Source organism: Balaenoptera acutorostrata, chromosome 2 (genome assembly GCF_949987535.1).
Source record: "Balaenoptera acutorostrata chromosome 2, mBalAcu1.1, whole genome shotgun sequence".
NCBI lineage: Eukaryota > Metazoa > Chordata > Mammalia > Artiodactyla > Balaenopteridae > Balaenoptera > Balaenoptera acutorostrata.
In genome coordinates, this window is record NC_080065.1 from 153,582,629 (window position 1) to 153,602,132 (window position 19,504).

The following is a 19,504-nucleotide window of genomic DNA, read 5'->3' on the forward strand; positions in this document are numbered from 1 at the left end:
TCACTGTGCTCATGGGAGGAGATGAGTTCAGGATCTTCCTATACCACCATCTTGAACCATCCAGACTCTCAACTCTTGTAATGTAGATTATATGCCTATTCACATCCACTGTGATTCCTAGACTTGTCAACATCACTGGACAAGGTTTAAATTAAGATTCATCGAACATTTCATGAACACATTTTGTACTAAAAATGATGCTGTGTATTCACTTCTCATTGGGAACATGCTGTGAGGCCCTGGGCATGTCACTTAGCTTATGTGGGCTTTATTTTTAGACTGTGTTAACATTATGGCTCCAGGTAACGTGCCAGGTAACAGTTTCAAATCTAGTTTACTTAAAAAGGAGGAGGCTAATTGACTAGGGGGAGCTACAGCCATTGCTGTGATGGAGGCTCTTTGCACATACTGTTCATATTTCTAAAATGCTTTTTCTCCACCCAAATTTATTCCCTACCCCTTGTTTTTGGCGAGATTTATCTCAAGGAAGCTGAGAAAGATGAAACTACCTCCCTTCCCTCCCTCCCTTGCTTTAGTCAAGGATTCTCAGCCCTGCCTGCACACAAGCATTAGATGAGTTTTCCTAATTCTAAATGGAGTGTCTGAGGGAGACTATGGTTCATTCTGTGTTTCATCTACAGCCTAGAAGCCTGGAACCTTATTAGTCTTCCCACCACCTGCTCCTTCCCCCAACAAAAATGAGCTCCTGGACCCATGTAGGTGGGAACCACAAGGACTCCTGGCAACGCCCAGCTCTTGACACTGAGGAGGAGGTCCAAACAAAATCTGTGCAGCCGAGGCCAGGCTGACCATATGATATTGCTAGGCAGTTGTCAGGAAGAGAGACTTCTCATGTGTTCAAATGTGGGCATGCTCATCAAGAAGGCAAACACTTGCCATTTCAATAAATATCTAAAGTTGGCAGCGTCTTTTCAATGATAACCCTACTTTGTTGAATTTACCTTTGGTTACCTTCCCCTTGGACTCTAACTGAACATCCTTCTCAGTACTTCACATTCACCAAACTGCTCCATTACAAAAGCATCACTGAAAACCCAGGCACCATTTTCCACGTCTAAGTAGCCTCTTAGTATTCCCAAGAGACCTCCTTCTCTCCCTTCCTTTCCCCCCATTGGCTCCTTGTCTAGTTGTTACACTTCCAAGCCCTTAACTCTCTATGAACTTAGAGTATATTTTAGTTACTTCTAAAATATAAAAAGCTATTATTATTAACTTTTTATCAGGAAGCTAAAGTTTAGTTTTTGCATGTGAATAAGCCACTGTTCTTTCCTGTATTAGAAACTGCTTTTTAAAGCTCTTGTGTTCTATTAAAATAACAATATCAAATTATGTAAATGTGTGTTAATTGCTTTATTGAAATGAATACCCTTATTTAGCAAGTTAAACCTTGCAGAATGGCCATTTTTATTAAAAATTATGGAAGTGTGCTGGCTGTTTAAAGGCTAATGTAATTGGGTGAACCCAACAACTGGGAAATGTCAATTAACAGGAGATTGTTAAATAATATTATTTAAACAATCAGTTTTCTCTTGTAGCTTAGAAAATGGTCCTGGTAAAGTAATAATGACTGTCTAAGGCCTGAGGGAAGGTTTATGACTATTTTGTTCTCCCCTGTTTTTGAATCTGTTGGATTTTCTTTTCCATTTGTCAAAAGTAGGTTTTGTTTAGCAACAGAAATTTAAATTTAGCAGTTTATAGGAAATTATACTTCGAACACTTCTCCTATGTGAAGATCATTTTCTGGCTGGCCATAAAGGGCCACATGGCATTTCTGCCACCATGCTGTGGGTACTTGGGGAAATATTTGGAGATTTCACTTTTTTCTTTTTGAGATAGTTTTCCTTTTACAAAAGGATTTTGATCTCTCTGCTTTTGATAGCAAGAAGCATTGCATTCCATTAGGAAGATACTTAATATTCTTATTATGGGTCTTAATTTCTTAGCCTCTCCACCACTGGAAATAACCCTCTCCATGCAACAACCCTAAAATCCATCATCTTCTCAATAGCCCTCAACTGGAACTGCTAGTAACTCTAGTCTTGCAGTATAAATGTTCTCATTGGAGCATACTACAGAAACCTATTTATGAAAAATATCTTGTGGTTTCCAAATAGTTGTAGGGAAGGGAATTTTTGGTCACTTATGCAATTTACAGAATTGAGGTCAACCAAGGATGTTGGGATCGTTTCGACTGAGGCTGGGAAGACAAATGTATGAGTAATACTCTAGAGCTCTAAGCTCCTTTCTTACTGCATATTGTTTGTGAGTCATTAGCTTTGAAAATCAGAAAAGAGACCCACATTCCAGAGTTTCTCTATCAACACCTGTTCTTAGTGTCATCCAGCATTTGAAAGTAATCATTGTAGGTGGTGGATCATGTAGAATTTCTAGGGCTTTTTGTGATGACTAGATGATAGTGTTTCTTCATTATATGATAGGACACAGCTCTCCTCTCCCCCTCCTACCCCACTCCCCCATGATTCTGGAGCTAAACCATCAGAGTTTCATCTCTTCAGATTTTCTTTGTTCACATTGGAGATGTTGGGGGTTCATTCCATGAACTTCTATGATTAATACTCAAAGTATTGATTTTATCAATCAAGTCACTTGTGAAACTGACTTTTTTATTGCTAGAACCAAAAACTAGTGAAATAAACTCTCTCTTAATAGACTAAACTTGTATTTTTCCCCAGAGGGATTTACCCAACTGGCTGTTATGTTTATCCTCTCCTCTACTAAATTGATGTAACATGACAGCAGAATAAGAAACATACGTATACACTTAGATTCCTAACAGTTTCAACATAATACTTCTCACAGCAAAATTGCCTGCTCAGTCATAAGGTAATCTATACAGTGTTGAAATATGGTCGCTCTGGTTTCTGTGTGGATGCAGGGATACTTTTGATAGAAACAGCCTTAGTTGCAATGTACAAGGACAATGTGCAGCTGATTGTTTCACTTTCAGAAGATGCAAATAATCTTTTAATATCAAAACATCAGATGAAAACCCCATACCAGTTGACTAAAATGGGCTTTTACCCTCTGGAAATTTTTTTGCCAGTTCTAAGGGGAAAAGTTCAATTTTTAGCTGTATCAGTAGTTTTGTACAACATGGAAGATGTTTGCCTCTGTTAGAGTTTCATGCATTCCATGGAACTGAAATTGGCTGGCCCCTGCTGAGGGAGATTTTTCTAGTCTGTGCTCTGAGAACGTCTTTTATCAGGTGCATGACCATTTATCCAGGTTTTTGAGGTCTCAACCAGGTTATTCTTTGATCTTTATCTTACTCTGAACTTCCTAATGGTCGAACCAGGTCAGAATAGGGTAAATCTCAGCCCGCCAGATGTTCAGGAAAAATGTTGTCTTGCTAGTAGCTTAATTTTCTTTGTAACAAAAAATATGTTTATTGAACCTATTTTATCATTTAAAAATATGTATATTATGTTGCTTCTGCCTTCCTAGAATGTTTTTGGTATAACTGAATTTCTTTTCATGGACTCCGGGTGGTTGCTAAAGCATCAGTTTCTCAGAACTTTTTTAAAGATATTTGAGGCTATTTGCTTATCTCCTAAATGCTCCCAGACTACTGCATTTTGATGAGGTTTTCTTTTTCTTTTTCTTTTTATAGTATTGCTATCTCATTTGTTGCTTTCATGCTGTTACCTTGTCACAATGCCTGGCAAGTAGTAGGTGCTCATTCAATATTTGTTAAATGAATAAAATGTCACTTTTCACTTCTATTGTAGCATTTCTGGTTTCAATCTCTCTCCTTCTCTTTTCCAATTGCCTATGTCTAGTTTGTTCAGGTTTTGGAAATTTGATAGCCCTGCATGATAATCTTATGTGCAAATCAAGATTAAGCAGTGTATGAATGAGGACTTTACTTGTCTGAGGAATGACAGTCCAGCGGAGGCTTGGATTTTGTGACATCTATTTTGATTGCTAAGAGGTCACTTTTAAAACTTGCTTCCTGCTTTGAAACTGAGCTCTGAATCCACAAAACTGTACGACAGTTGAATTGCAGACAGATGAGGTGTTTTTGTATTTAGTTTTCCTCCAGTGGTCATTACCAGCACCTAGGAGAGCTGCCAGAAGCAGGATGTATAAAAATCACTAGGCCATTACTGTGTTTGTGCTTATTTTAATTAGATTTCTCTTAGAATTTTTTAAAGCTGTTCAGGGAGAAATGTGACCCTTGTGAATGTAATGTCCATTATGTAAAACTTAAGTGCATCTGAGGCTTTGGAAAGTGTAAAATTTACACTTAAGGCCCTGTTTAGTCAATGGGATGAGATTTAAGATCAATTAGGGAGGGAAAAAAAAGCTGAATACGTTATTGTTTTCAAGAAAACTTCCAAGATGACAAGAATTTTTTTTTCTTACGGCCAAGTGGTTGACAGTTTGCCTTTTTGAATTTCAGTTGAGCTTTTAGAGTTTGTTGGTCAGACCCTCTTCTGCCACTTTCTTATTGTGTCTCGGCTGGAAGTCTTAGGAGGACAAGAAAATTTCTCATTAGTGACATGTAGTGACACTTCACTTTATTGTGCGCGGACGATTTCCTGACAGAGATAGATGGCATGGTTCGAGTTTCCAAGAAAATGTTATTCCATCATTGAGTGGAGAAGCTCTGAACCAATCTTTCTGATTCACAAACAGGCTGTAGATGTACCAAACATGACAAACTGATACTGAAATCCACAGCCTTGAAATGGAAGATGCTTCCTTGTTCATTTCTGGCTGTGTAAGGTTGCAGGTAACTGAACACATTAACAATGTCAACTTCTCACTGTTCATTAAGCAGTGATGTGTACGGTACTCGGTCTGTAGTGAAAAGTGCGCATTAGTTGGAATTTTTTGACACTGGAGTCTTATTTTCCCATCAGGAAATATTTTCCTGGGGTAGAAAGGGAAAGCGATCATTTTCCCTGTTTTCTTTAACCCCAGCGTCTCCTCAGTTTGATTCTTCAAATTGGCTTGGTAGCGTCGTAGAGAAAAGCCGTGTTCCCACGCAGTGGTAGACGTTTGTGGATTATTCCCCTCACCCTCAGCAACAATCAGATTTCATCACCCCCTTGCCAACTGTGCCCTGTGTCTGCTTGGGGATACAGGAGAGGAAGCCAAGATACAGACTAAGGCTGCCAGTGGATTCTGTCCTTCTCACCACATGGTCATTGACCTAAGCTGGCCCAACCAAGGAGCCTCTCAGGACTCTTAATGAGAACTGGGAGATGGAGCCGCTAAGAGGGAGTCTGTGGGGTGTAAAGATGTGAGCACAGAAACTGCTGCTGCCAGTTTTAGCTGCTAAGAGGGAAGCCAGCCTGAAGAGAAAGTGGGCCCTCCAAAAAGGGAAGAGCTAAAAGAATCTCAAAGAAATGTGAGCCGAGTTCCAAACCTTTGAATTAAACCCTCTCTGAAGCCTGTCCTATTTCTAGACTCTTTTCTGAATTCTTTTCCTTTATTATTCAAGATCATTGAGTTGAGTTTTCCATGGCTTGCAGTCAAAAGATACTCACTAGCGAAGCTACTCAATCTGCCATTTTTGGTTTTGATCACCTGTTGTAAAAGTGCCAGCCATACAGACGTAGTATAAGATCAAGGAACTAAATGTGGATAGTTCTGAAAGAACGTCTTGTCAATGCTGTGCTGGTAAATGGTTAACAACCAGGTCTGGAGGCACGAGATGAGGCTGGTGTATAGCGTTTGACAATTTGATTTCCATGGTGTGAACGTTCTTACCACGGCCAATTTCAAGCTACCAGTGTGATACTGAATGTGGCATTAGGAAGAGATACTAATAATAATTGGATCCCTTGAGCCCATAATAGTCAGCACCAGCACACCACTACCTCTATTCCAAAGCTTCTGTTTTACATATGAGAAAACTGTGATCCAAAGGAGTTGAGGCTTTCTTGAAATCACACAAAGAGAGGAAAGGCTTGAGCCAGAATGCCTGTCCCCTGACTCCTGAAGTCTAGTTTTTAACAAGCTGATAATCTGGTTTATATATGCTTACACATGTAGCTGGTAACCTTAGCACATTTTTCCTTTAAACAGAAGGCCCTGTGGGTCTCTGCTTAAGACCAGAAAACTATCCAAATTTTCAAAGTCATTATCTCATTCTTCGCTGCCCAGCTGATCAATAAGAATCCCAGAGTATCTTAACAGAAGTGGCCACCACATTTTGACAGTGTATGTGCCAGCCGCTGCATATACATGATTTCCACAGAAGGCAGGGAAGGAATCATCCTTCCATTTTACAGGTGAGGAAATTAAGGTTCAGAGAGGTAGAAGTCCAAGGTCACATCTCACACCTAGTAAGGGGTGGAGTGATAGCTTGACCCCAGGTTTGTCTCACTGCAAACAGCAGTTAGACTCGCCTGCATTTGGTGTCCTGCTCTGGAGAGGTGATGTTTCCACTATGTGCTAATGCGCTTTGGAGGTTTTCCATAACTTAGGAAACACTTGTGGGGAACACATTACAATACCAAACGAAAATACAGATGCCCTGTTTGCTGAAAAGGGCATGAACAGTATTCCTGGCCCTTTGGGGTTCTGGTCATAGATCTTATTTTTCCTACCACCTAATCTGGCATGTCATCCTTGAGATCTGATAGAGCTAACTTGTGAGGACTCACACGAGAAGATCCATGTCTTGTCTTCAAGGCCACTTATAAAATAGTATGAGACATAGGCCTTCACTTCCAGTAATAAATGTGAGCAATCAGTAAAATCTAAAAAGCAAGTAAAAGGATCGCATACTGTAAATATCAATAATTACGGTTAATAAAAACTAGGCCGATAAAAGAAAAGAATGCTCTATTTCATCATTTCATTCTTCTTGTGCCAAACAGATACCACTTATAGGATTCCCATAGTTTCTCAGTATGTTCTGTCTGCATTATTCAGAGTGACTCTGCAGCTTTCAGTAATGTGGTCTGAATTATTTAAGTGGGATGATTAGCATAATCTGTACTGCACCCTTAAGAATACAGGGGCAATTAAACACCGAGCTTGACCTACTGCCCTCTTTTGTAGGGCAGAGAAGATCCACACAGCAGAGGTGATTGCAAAAATCAATTCTGTTCATTCTCCTTCTCTCCCTCCCTCCTAACCTTCCTCCCTTCAACTGTCTTTCTCCACAATGCACACACCCAATTTTTATCCTTCAAAACTAGAAGGAAATTCACTCACTTTGTTTTAGTCTAAGTGGCATTGAGTTTTCTCAATGAAAATTGAACGTGCCAGGGCTTCCCTGGTGGTGCAGGAGTTAAGAATCCACCTGCCAGTGCAGGGGACACGGGATCGAGCCCTGGTCCGGGAAGATCCCACATGCCGCGGAGCAACTAAGCCCGTGCGCCAAAACTACTGATCCTGTGCTCTACAGCCCGCGAGCCACAAGTACTGAGCCTGCGCGCCTAGAGCCCGTGCTCCGCAACAAGAGAAGCCACCGCAGTGAGAAGCCCGCGCACCGCAACGAAGAGTAGCCCCCACTTGCCGCAACTAGAGAAAGCCCGCGCGCAGCAACAAAGACCCAACACAGCCAAAAATAAATAAATTAAATTAATTAATTAATTAAAGAAAAAATTGAATATGCCAGTGAAACAGGGTCTTCAAGTATCCAAGCATCTGGATGTTTAGTGTGGTGTAGACAAATTAACCAGCTATATCCGTTGTGCATCTGGCTCTCTTTGGAGTCTTGTAGAGACAACAAACATTAATATATAAAGAAAAAGAATAATAACAATACAATTCCTTTGAAGTTCCACTACAGTCATACTGTGGTATGTCAGGCAGCCATATCCAGTGTGTCTGAAAATTATGGTTCAACTTCCTATAATATATAAATCTTACCCACCAATTCCCATGTTGGAGTCTCAAAATTTACAGGTGAACAAAACTACATAGGGGTACCCAAGGTCATTTCAGTATTTCACAAAGCCAAACGGAATGAGTACCTTTCCCGATACAGGCTAACTAAAATGTCAAGTTTCTTTTGGTTCGAAAGTCAATACTAAATAAATGCAACTTGGTAAACAAAACCTTTTATAAGTAGAAATACTTAGCAGATTGTTTAAAAAGGAGGGCTGGGCTTGATATGAGAACTGTTGACCAAGTTCCCAGAACAGTCCTTATCAAGTCATCAGTTATTCATTGGGCACCTACATAAGTGCCATGCAGCATTAAGATCTAGACCACTCTTGTGCTGCTTTTATAATCTAGGGGGGAAGGAGAGAGAAAAAAATTGAAGTTTTATAAATGTGATAAATGTTACCAAAGGAACTTAGCAATATCTATTCCTGCTTCTAATCAGAAGGAATTTGAACACAAAAGAGACATCTGCCTATAGTCCATGATTTTAAAGGAGCCAAAAATGCAACACAGATAGATAGATACCAAAATATCTCTTTTGTAAAACCAGTTTACAAATTCGGTATCACTCGTTTCTTCAGGTTAAGGTCTCAGTAAAAGATGCCATCTCCTCAGAGGAAATGGAAAGCTGTTAGAAAACCTTAAAAATTCTGCTCTGATAAATGTGTTGCATTAGCAGCTGTCACCTAGGACCCCTGTAGCATCAGGGCCCGGGACAGAAACGCTGGAGGTGCTGCAGCAAGGCTTTAGAAAAGAGGAAGGGCTCCCTGGCATGCATACTTCCAGGTGAGGTCGCCCCAGAGAGAACTGGAGGAGTGTTGTTGAAATCTGAAGGTCTAGAGGCCAAAAGAAAGGCCAAAAGCAAGCAGGGGGCCCTAAGGAGGAGCCCGAGCAGCCCCACCGTGGAATGCCAGTGAGGAAGCCCACCTTCCCCAGCCAAGGTGAGCCAGGCCAGTTAAGCCTCGGGTCGACCTGCCTGCAGAGAAGCACCGGCCTCCCTCCTGAACGGTATCGAAAATGAAGCTGAATTGATGAGATTTGCCCCAGGCCATAGAAGCCGTCCCTGTCACACCTGGGATTCTAATTCAGATCTTTCTGCCTTTCAGAAAGACAACCCCTGTCACTCCCGATCATGTCCTATTTTTAAGTTCATTATTCACCTCCGGGTACTTAGCCAGTTTCAAGAGCTCCCACATCAAAGCATTTTAAAAGGGCGAGTCTAAAATGATGGTCCTCTCGACGCCAGGCTCATCCGCTGAGCCCCTGCCAAGGTTCTGTGGTTCCTACAGAGGCGGGCTACTCATCAACAAGTTTCCCTGGGAGGTGAGAAGCATCTCTCCTCTGATCAGAACATGCCTGTCACCGAGCTCCGGCAGCTACTGAGCCAGCGCCCCAGCCCAGGAGTCCAAAAATCTGTCTCTGGCAGAGGCTTAACTGTTTGGCTGCTGCATCGGAAGGTCCATGCTGATACCTCCCAGGAAGAGAGAACTCAGCTGGGAAGTCGCCAGTTGCAGACAGTCTTCTCCTTCATTTCAACTCTGCAAGTATTTAATGTGTTCCTGCCGAGGGTCCGGTCCTGTGGGGGTATGCAGCCCTCTGGTGGTCTACAGTCCTGCCAGGGAGTCCAGACACACGGGCAGGAGGCAGCCGGATGATCCATGGAGCCTCCACGTAATTAAGAGCTTGGCAGGCGTGGCTGCAGGAACTCAGGGGCTGTTCCAGGCTCTTGATGTAGCACTGCCCCTGCGAAAGGACCCCTGGCAGCATTTAGTCAAGACCCAAAGAAATTGTCCCTGCCTTATCAGGGTTCTTCCTATCACTTTAGGACACAAGCAAGATGTAAGGCAAAGTGAGACCTCCACTGAAGAGAGACCTCCCAGGAATGAACAGGGCTGCCTCTGATCTGTGAGATGCTTTGCAGACAGTCTCGTGGGGGCTCTAAGCTGATCCGTATCCCTCTGAGGTCAAAGGGAAACCAGATGAGGCCCCAGCAGTCATGGCTGCTGTGGTTGATCCACCCTTCCATTCTGAAAGCCTGGCTCCAATTTGCCTCCTCTTTCTTGTTCTGTTATTTGTATGATTTCGTTCTTGATCTTGTTCGTAACTCACAACACAGGTTGGTGTGCGTGACCACTTAGTATCTGGCAATGCAATACCATGGTGGAAGTTTCAGGCTGTGTGACATTCTAATTGTTTAAAGAATAAGAAAGTAGCATTAGAGGCTGTTAGAACACGAAGTGATACATTGGACTTGAGTTTACATCGTGTCAGATCTGCTTTTTCCCACTTTTGATACCCTCTTCCTTCCTAGGAGAGTGGCTTCTTGGGCTAGGTGATTTTCTTTTAGAAGACTTACTGTAACTCTAATTAAGTAATTATTAGTAACCCAACTTATTGGATGTCTTTCCCCCTTGCAAGACTGTAATTCCCAGGAACGCATGACAAAAGGTGGATTCTTCATTATTGTAACCCTGATGTCTTAAAACAGATTTGGCATGAAGTGCTCGATAAGTATCTATTAAGGGGATTGTATGAGTTCAGTAGGGTTGACATAATAAAATACCACAGGCTGGGTGGCTTAGACAATGGAAATTTATTTCCCACAGTTTTGGAGGCTGGAAGTCCGAGGTCAAGGTGTTGGCAGGTTTGGTTTCTCCCGCCGCCTCTCTCCTTGGATTGCAGGTGCTGTTTTCTCCCTGTGTCCTCACATGGCCTTTTCCTCTGTGTGTGCAGCCCTGGTGTCTCTGTGTGCAAATTTCCTCTTCTTATAAGGACACCTGTAAGATTGGATTAGGGCCCACCCTAATGGCCTCATTTTAACTTAATCACCTCTTAAAAGGCCTATTTCCAATTGTAGTCACATTCTGTAGTACTGGGGGTGAGGACTTCAGCATGTGAATTTGGGGGAGACGGGGACACGATTCAGATTACAAGGATGAATGCTATAGACAGAATGATGTACTTCACAGGAAACAGGTTCATATTAAAGTGGAGAAATTTGAGAATAATAGACATTACATTAAAATGAGGTAAGGTGATTCCTTGTGATAATATCACTCTCCCTCATAGATTCCCTTGGGTAGGAAACAAAGGATGACGTTACAGCCAGCAGGCCAGGGATGGTGTCCTAGCTGGCGCTGGGGCACAGGTTAGCTCTGTCATTTGGGGCTCGTCTATTTCCGGGCCTCAGTTCTTTAACCTACAAAATGAAGGGCTTGGAATCACTGAGTCACTCTGTCATCTGTGAAAAGCAGACCAGAATGGAAATATACCTTCTGGCTATTCTGTGTGACTAAGAGCAATGACCTTCAGTAATTCTCTTTCTCAAAGGCTTGGGGAGAGAAAGCAGGGATCCAAAGTTTCCCCTGTTTTTTTCTTAGTGGGATTCTTGTTCTGTGCAGGTTGGAGACCTGGGGAGGCAAAAGTCTCTACCCCAGGATGCTTCCTAAATAGCCACTTTTAAGCAACTTTAAGGGACTTCGTAAATAGGAAAAAGCTGGCCAACATTCCAGATTTCCATCTTGTTGACTGGGAGCCTCTCTTTGCTGGCTTCCATCCATCTCCGCCTCTCTTGGTGATGATTGATTTGGGGGATATGGTGGTTGAGGCAGTAAGAGAGACCATATTTCCACAAATGTAATAGTCAAAACTTAGCCCTTTCCCCTACTCTGCCCCAAAGCTCAGAATAGATAACTGGTGAAACCCCGTAAAGCGGTACCGGTCCTCGGCCTGTTAGGAACTGGGCCGCACAGCAGGAGGTGAGCAGCGGGCAAGCCAGCAAAGCTTCATCTGTCTCTCCCCATCGCTCACATTACTGACTGCACCATCCCACCCGTGCCCCCATCCGTGGAAAAATTGTCTTCCATGAAACCGGTCCCTGGTGCCAAAAAGGTTGGGGACCGCTGCCATAAAGGACCACTTTCCACCCTGTTTCACTGATGTTTTCTATTCTTTCCTCTTCTGAGTGCTTAGTTGAGACATTGCCTTGAGCAGTAAAATGACAGTGTAGTACTCCAGCAAAGTGCAACAAGTAATTTTTGGTAACCCGCTCCTACCCTTTTGTCTCTTGAAAATGGTTATTCCTTTTCTGTGAGAACTTGCTAAGATGCTGCTAGAATAAAATCCATAAGATGATTAACAGACGCAGGGGTTTCTGCCTTGTCTCATTAGTGAGGTGTGCTGGTCTAGAAGTCTGCCATCTTGCTCACGGCACTCCGAAAGGAGGATGGTAGCTGCCTTTGTTTGGATACACATATGTTTCTCCCATTTTCACTCACCACCCCTTTGCCCAAGAAATCCCCTTTCTGAATCGACAGTGACTTTCCAAGTCTGTATCTTTGCCTTTCCAGCTAGTGTCTTCTCTTCATTTATTCAGTCACATGGGGTTACAGAGACAGGAAGGCAAAAACGTGTGCAACTAATTGTGACCTCAGAAATTCAAGGCCATTTGCATTTCAGCAGAAGACAGCAGCTTCTGAAATACACTGAATGGAACTTGGGAAACTTTGCACACCCACACCTGATAGAATGCTTCTCCTGTCTGCTTTTGGATTGTGCAGTCAATTCACATTTTGTTGACTCTATTTCCCTTCAATCTCCCTTTCTATATAACTTCAATTCTCCTTCTGCTAGGATTTCCCATTTCTTTTCCCGGTGGCTTTATACCTCAGCTCAGCCAATCTTTGAGAAACAATGCCATGTATCTCTCTTCTTTCTTTTCTATTCCGTGTCCTACTTGATCCCTGTCTTAGCTCTGCAAGCACAATTGGGAAACTGCCAAGATAAAAGCCACCCTTTGGCCTCAGTTATTGGGCCTAGGGACTCATGAAAGGTACCTGGTAAGAGTTCAACCAGAAGTTCGTACTCTGGGCTTTATTCTTCAAGATTAAGGATCAGGACAATCTTGATTTTCTCTTACTGAGAAAAAACATCCCTAACCTGTTTCTTAATTCCTTCTTAGTGGTCCCTCCCCCTTTGACCTCATCAGCCCCCACTACCCCTTTCACTTTTGGGGCTCCAGCCACACCAGCCTCCTTTAGACCCTGCAGATATGCCAAGCTCATACCCATCTGAAAACCTTAGCTCTTGTTTCCTCTTTCCAGCACATTCCTACCCTATAGCTGCACTGCATCTTTCTCATCAATCTGAGAAGTTCAGTCTGAGCTCAAATGTTACCTCCTTGAAGAAACCTCCCCTGACCACCCTGGTTGAAGTGATTTCACCATCTCCACCAGTCACTCTCTTTTCCATTTACTTCTTAACCTCCTTAACCTTCTTACTGTCAAAAGTAAGCTCCGTGAGGGCTGGAACTTTGTGCTGTGGCCCCCGTTTTCTCCAGCATCTTTAACTGTGCTTGTTACAGATGAGATACTCAACAAACCTTTCTTGAATGAGTAGATTTTGAAGAATAGGGTTAAGGGAGGAAAAATTAGGAAAATACGATGAATGATCTTCAAAAGGGAATTAGTGGAGAAATTGCCTTGTCGGTTCAGGCTCTAGCACTTAAGTTTGTAGTTCTTTAGGAGTTTCTCTAAATCATGGGCCATCTCTGAGACGTGGCCATGGTGTAGCCAACCTGCTTCAACCATCACCTCTACACAAAGTGCTCTCAGGAATGTATGCCATCTTCCCTCATTTCTAGATACTACTATCACCTTCAAGTCAAAATATTGAAAATATTATCCTGACTTCTGGCTCAGCAACTCAGTCTACCTTCTGAACTCTCCTGTCAGTTTCACTGCCCATCTTCTCTTTCCTCAAGAAGAAAAAAACCAGCCCTCCCTGGCTCTTCACTATCTGTAGTCCCTCATTCTCAATGTATCAAAATGGAGTTATGTTACTTTCTATAAACTTAAACAATCATGCATTCATTCAACACCTGTTGTTATTCCTAGAAACTGTGCTAAGCCTATAAACAAACAGGGCTCTGGCCCCCAGGGAACTTAGAGTCACCCATTTTCTGTTTTAATTGGATGAAAGAACAGTGAATGAGCATCCCTCCCAGGGTCCAGGCCCTCACCACCTCAACCCCCCTTTCTTGGGCAACAATCTTCTAACCATGTCTTGCACGTTGTTGCCAAACTAATCATCCCAATCAGCAGTGAATCATTCTCCCTCCTCTTCTGGAACCTAAACTAACTTGACTTTGGGTCCAGAGTTTTCTTATACTGAGCTTTGGAAAGTTTTTATCATCTGACCATCACTCTAATTTATTCCCACGTTTCTCCAATAATTCCCTCTTTCCCAGCCACATCATTTGCTTTTTTGTCCCTTTAACCTTCATTTTTATTCCTATAGTTCCTAGCACAGAATTTAGATGTAGATGGAACCTTAAACGTTATTTAGCCCAACCCTTGCATAGTATCAAAAAGAAAACTGAAGTTCAGTTTCAGTTCAAGTCAGAAAGTTAGTCCTAAAAATACTACTTTCTGGGTTTTAAGGCTCTTTACCCAATACATTTTCATGTATGCTTTATAGCTGTATGTCCACGTGGCTAGTATTTAGCAGGTACTGTCAGAGCCCATTTAAAGTTCTCAAATCAAGTGGAGAGTTAAGAGGGAGGTTTTCTCGAGTAAACTGGGGAAGAGCAGCCTGGTAGGGAAAGGGGAAGGAAGAAGTGGGCTAAAAGGAAGCGCGTTTGCAGATTTGACTACAGTCGGCCTTTAGTATCCATGGGTTCCGCATCTGCGGATTCAACAAACCGTGGATCGTGAATTTTGTTTGCCATCCGAAGTTGGTTGAATCTGCGGATGCAGAATAGGGTGGGCCGACTATGGGACTTGAGCATCTGTAGATTTTGGTATCCACAGTGGGTCCTGGACACCCGATGGATACAGAGGGATGAGTGTATCTGTGTTCTCCTCTCATCCGCATTTGTCATCTGGGTCGTTATAATAGGATGCCTATATTCTGAGCTGCCAAAATCTTTCGTAATCCAAATCCTTGAACTCATCTCGATGCTGAAGAAAAAAACCAAACGCGCACACACAGTTGCTTTTTCTCTTTTAGTATAAAACCCAGGAGTCTGCTAACTGGGGGATAGCTGAGGCCAGAGTTTGAAAGACCAATAATTGTTGACTAATGGTGCCTCAGTGGTAGTCCCAATATGCCAGTTAATGCATAATGTCTCCCTGCATGAAACCTGATCAAAAAGCTTTAAAGCTGCTGGGCCCCTACCGTTTGTGGAAGAAAACACGGGGGATCCAGGACCTCAGAAGGAGGGGTGATTTGGAGACATTGACTGTCTGGGCAAGACCTCATTTATAAAAAGACAAAAAAAAAAGAGGCACCATCCTTGAAATGCGCTGCATTGCAAAAAGCCCATGATTTGTAAATGATGTGTAAGGTAACTATTTGAAGTGACAAAAAGGCTAGCAAAATAATAAATAAGGAAAAGAAAGCTGGCTTTTCTTTTTCTTCTCAGTGTTTGAAAACCTCCCCATTAAAAGAACACAATATGCAACTGCAAACATGGATCAGCCTCATTAAGAAGAAAGAAAATTGTTTGAAATAAACCTCAAAGAAAAGAGCTGTCATTTTCTTTAAGGACACTATTATGTTCTTATTGACGAGACAGAAGAGTAATAAAGTTAAATTAGAACAACTAGAAGCTTGATAGTTTGGTTGGAGGGAAATAGAACAAACTTTGCTATTAAAAAAAAGAAGAAAGAAAGAGTAGATCTTTTAATCAGCCTCTACTGAAGCAATGACTATTGACCTTACCCTCATTGAGAGCTTTCTTGAGTCTGTTTCGGGGGCAAAATTATTGCCTCCATGATACAATCCAGGAATTTTAAAACTCAAAGGGAGCTTGAATAATCATAATGTTGGAGTATCTTATTTTATAATTGGGGGAATTGGTGTCTAAAGCAGTTAAGTGTCTTGCCCATGCTCACCCAGCTTTTGAATTTCAAGGTTAAGTTCTAGAAATCAGCAGGAACTGAAACTTATTTTCTCCAGATATAGAATCTCTTTTTTTCCCGTCTTACCAGGAAAGCATCATACTAAAAAGAAATTTATGGCGATTATTATGAAATCAATCCAGAAGCATGTTCAGGGATTTTGAGTATACTTGTTAAAAGTTTTGTGACTTGGGGGGTCCCAGGGTTCTCTTCCCTGTCTGGACTAGGCATCAAGCAGTAGAAGCAGAAGTGACAGGGGACCCCCATCCTTCCTCAGCACTGTACTGTGGTGACAGTCAGCACCATGTACCCACCCACTCCCCTTGTTGGAACAGAAGCAGTGCCTCTCTGGCCCCTATTGTGAGAAGAATGAAGCAAGAAGACCCTGCCGGCTGTGACTGTGTTATGAAACTCTCCAGAACAGCAGTGAGAGAGGCCAGACACCTTGGAAGTGACAAGCTCTCCCTTGTAATATATAGTAGGAGTTCAAAAAAAGGAAAATGCAATAATTTCTTAAGTACTTTGGGCTATTTTCCTCTCTTACTTCCCTCCCCGAGAAGTCTGGACACATTTTTATTTGGAAAGGTGCATTGTGACATTTTATATCATTCCCTCCACCTATTAATAGCTCTGGCTGCCCCAGGTGTTCATTTTCAAGACACCCTCGGAGAAGGAGGACTTCTGGCAGCTGCTCTGCAGCTGACAACTTCGGGGAAATGGCAGGTTTTAATTGATGTATTGCAGGTACCGTGCTTTCTCTCTCTCTCTCTCTCTTTAAAAGAAAAAAAAAAAAGAAGTGATGAGTTTAGTATCCTCCTAGGGCCTGTAGATTTTATTTTATTTTTTTATTTTTATTTATTTTTTTTTTAAAGTTTTTTACTTGATTTTATTTATTTATTTATTTATTTTTGGCTGTGTTGGGTCTTCGGTTCGTGCGAGGGCCCTCTCCAGTTGCGGCAAGCGGGGGCCACTCTTCATCGCGGTGCGGGGACCGCTCTTCATCGCGGTGCGCGGGCCTTTCTCTATCGCGGCCCCTCCCGTCGCGGGGCACAGGCTCCAGACGCGCAGGCTCAGCAATTGTGGCTCACGGGCCCAGCTGCTCCGTGGCATGTGGGATCTTCCCAGACCAGGGCTCGAACCCGTGTCCCCTGCATTAGCAGGCAGATTCTCAACCACTGCGCCACCAGGGAAGCCCCTGTAGATTTTAATATATCGATTATTCCTCTTTTATTGGAACTTGGATGTTTGTGGCTGACTGATGGTCTTCCGCGCACCTTTTTATCTCCGTGTGACACCAGACACCCGTGTCAGCATCACCCATCTCTCTTTGAACACCTTTCTGGACAGGTAACAGACAACAGCCCCTGTATAGATTCTCACCAGAACAGCAAGTCATACAAATACATCTTCAATTAGCTGCCTGCCGTTAGTTAATAATTACAACGAGAGGAAATTGGAAAAGGTGGTTAGAAGGCAGGAATAGGAAGAACCAAGATTTCTCCTTTCCAAAGAGTCCCAGCGACAGTCCTCTGGCTGCCCCCTGAGGGAGGCAGCATCCCCCAGGCCGACAGTTCCGTGGACACTGGCTCCAGAAGCCATCCCCTCTGATTCTGGCTTGTTGCCTCCTCTGTGAAGGAATGAGGGTATTTCCCAAGAGTCTCAAAGAATGCCAGCTCTGCCATCACTTTGCCCAGCGAAGCCATTGCCTTTATGGCAGCTTCTGTGTAGAGCTCCATCTGAGACCCTTCTCCCAATAGGAAGTACAAGGGGATTTCTTACTCCCTTGATTTCCCTCAGCATTCTAATAGAGCTTTAAAAAAAGAAAAGAAAAGAAGAAAAGCTTTTTGCTATATAACTTATATACCATAAAATTTACCCATTATAAGTATACAATGTATGATTTTTTAAATTAAATTCATGGAGTTGTACAACCATCAACATGCTCTACTTTTAGAACATTTCTACCATCCAAAAATTCCCTACAGCTCATTTACTGGTCAGCTACACTCCCACTCTCAGCCCTAATTCAGCACTAATCTACTTTTTGTCTCAATGAATGTGCCTTTTCTGGACATTTCTTACCAGCGGAATTACATAACATGTAGCATGATGTTTTTGAGGTTCGTCCATGTTGTAACATGTACCAATAGTTTATTGCTTTCTATGACTGAATAGTATTCCATGGACACAGATACACCACCTTATCTGTATCCATCCACCAGTTGTTGGATATTCGGATCGTTTCTAGCTGGGCGCTATTATGCTCTTATGAACATTTGCATGCGTTTCTTTGCATGGACCTCTTAACTGCCACTCATTAGATGCTCATGTGCCCCAAGCTTTGGTAATCATTTTCAGTGCACCATTTCTAGACTTCACAACAACTGGTAAAGCAGGAATTTTAATCAGAAAACCAAGGTTTAAAAGAGAGCACTCACTTGGAAAAATGTTTCTGGGGCCAAAATTCAAACCCATGCTCTTTCCACCATGCCCGGCAGCCTCTCTACCTCTCTAACAGCAAAGCAGACATTCGCACTGAGCTTTCCACTGCAAGCCCCATTGCCCACCCTCCAGCCACATCAAAAGTCCCTGGTGTAGCCACTTTAAGTGGGTTTGAGGTTTGCAAATCTGCCCTAGGATTCTTTCACCTAAAAATATTCTCCGCTAAATTATAGCAGGTCACTTTCAACCCAATTTTTAACACTGATACATAGATCAGTGCAAATGTATCAATTATCTATCTGATGCTTAGCACCAGGGTAGGCAGTATGTGAAATCAAAAGATGAATGACAAACAACATGGCCCCTTGAGGGCAGTATAATGGAAGACCAGACTCATACCCACACATCTAAATGACGTAGGTCGGATTACACATGTACTGAGAGCTTTGATTAGTTAAAAACCTGTGCTAATACCCAGGCCACTTATAACTCATATACCACCTACCTGTTTCCTTCTTGAGTTATGTGAACACTGTGGAGGTTAATTACTAATACGTAATATAAAGAGGGCTGGACTCTACACAATTAATGAGCTTCTCAAAACATATTCTGTGGAAATGTAGAGATGTTAACATCATTTAAGGCAGTTTCCCAGGTAGTAACTGGATAATCTACAGTTTGCTCTAGAGATTATATTCATATATACATGTGTGCACATGCATGCATGTGCACACACACACACAAAGTGGAGGGGGGAGAGGATTATAAATATTTGTTTCTTCCATACATCCCATAAATCTTTATGAAAAGCACCTACAGTGTTCCAGGTACTGTGCAAGTCATGTAGGCTTTAGCAGGGAGCAAAATAGAGTTCCCTGACCTCCTAGAGCTTATAATGTTGCAAGGGAAGATGAAGGTTATAGATTGAACATTTGTGCCCTCCCCCTCCCCCCCAAAATGTCCATGTGTTGAATACCTAATCCCCAATGTGATGGGGATTGCCCAATGTGATGGCAATTGGAGGTGAGGCCTTTGGGAGGTAGTTAGGTTTAGATGAGGTCCTGAGGGTGGGGCCCCCATGATGGGGTTAGTGCCCTTAGAAGGGGATGAAGAGACCAGAACTCAGAGCTCTTTCTTCACCATCTGAAGCCACAATGGGAAGGCAGTCCTTCACAAAGCAGGTGCCCAACCCTGCTGGCACCCTGTCTCAGACTTCCAGTCTCCAGAATTGTAAGAAGTAAATTCTGTGGTTTAAGCTACCCAGTCTC

The 19,504-nt window shown here is 42.6% G+C and overlaps 1 protein-coding gene across 5 annotated transcripts in view; it reads left to right on the forward strand.

Annotated features, from left to right (window-relative positions):
• The window catches only part of TENM2 (teneurin transmembrane protein 2), a 1,017,264-nt gene that overhangs the window by 458,075 nt on the left and 539,685 nt on the right, over nucleotides 1-19,504 (forward strand). For 2 of the 5 annotated variants that reach the window (XM_057541633.1, XM_057541637.1), the window contains exon 1: nucleotides 9,257-9,433. The exons of the other annotated variants lie outside the window; for them this stretch is intronic. In XM_057541633.1, coding sequence (XP_057397616.1) covers nucleotides 9,355-9,433 — 79 coding nt within the window. In that variant the 5' untranslated portion in view covers nucleotides 9,257-9,354. Of the gene's footprint in view, nucleotides 1-9,256; nucleotides 9,434-19,504 lie in introns of those variants that run through there. 5 annotated transcript variants of the gene reach the window in all.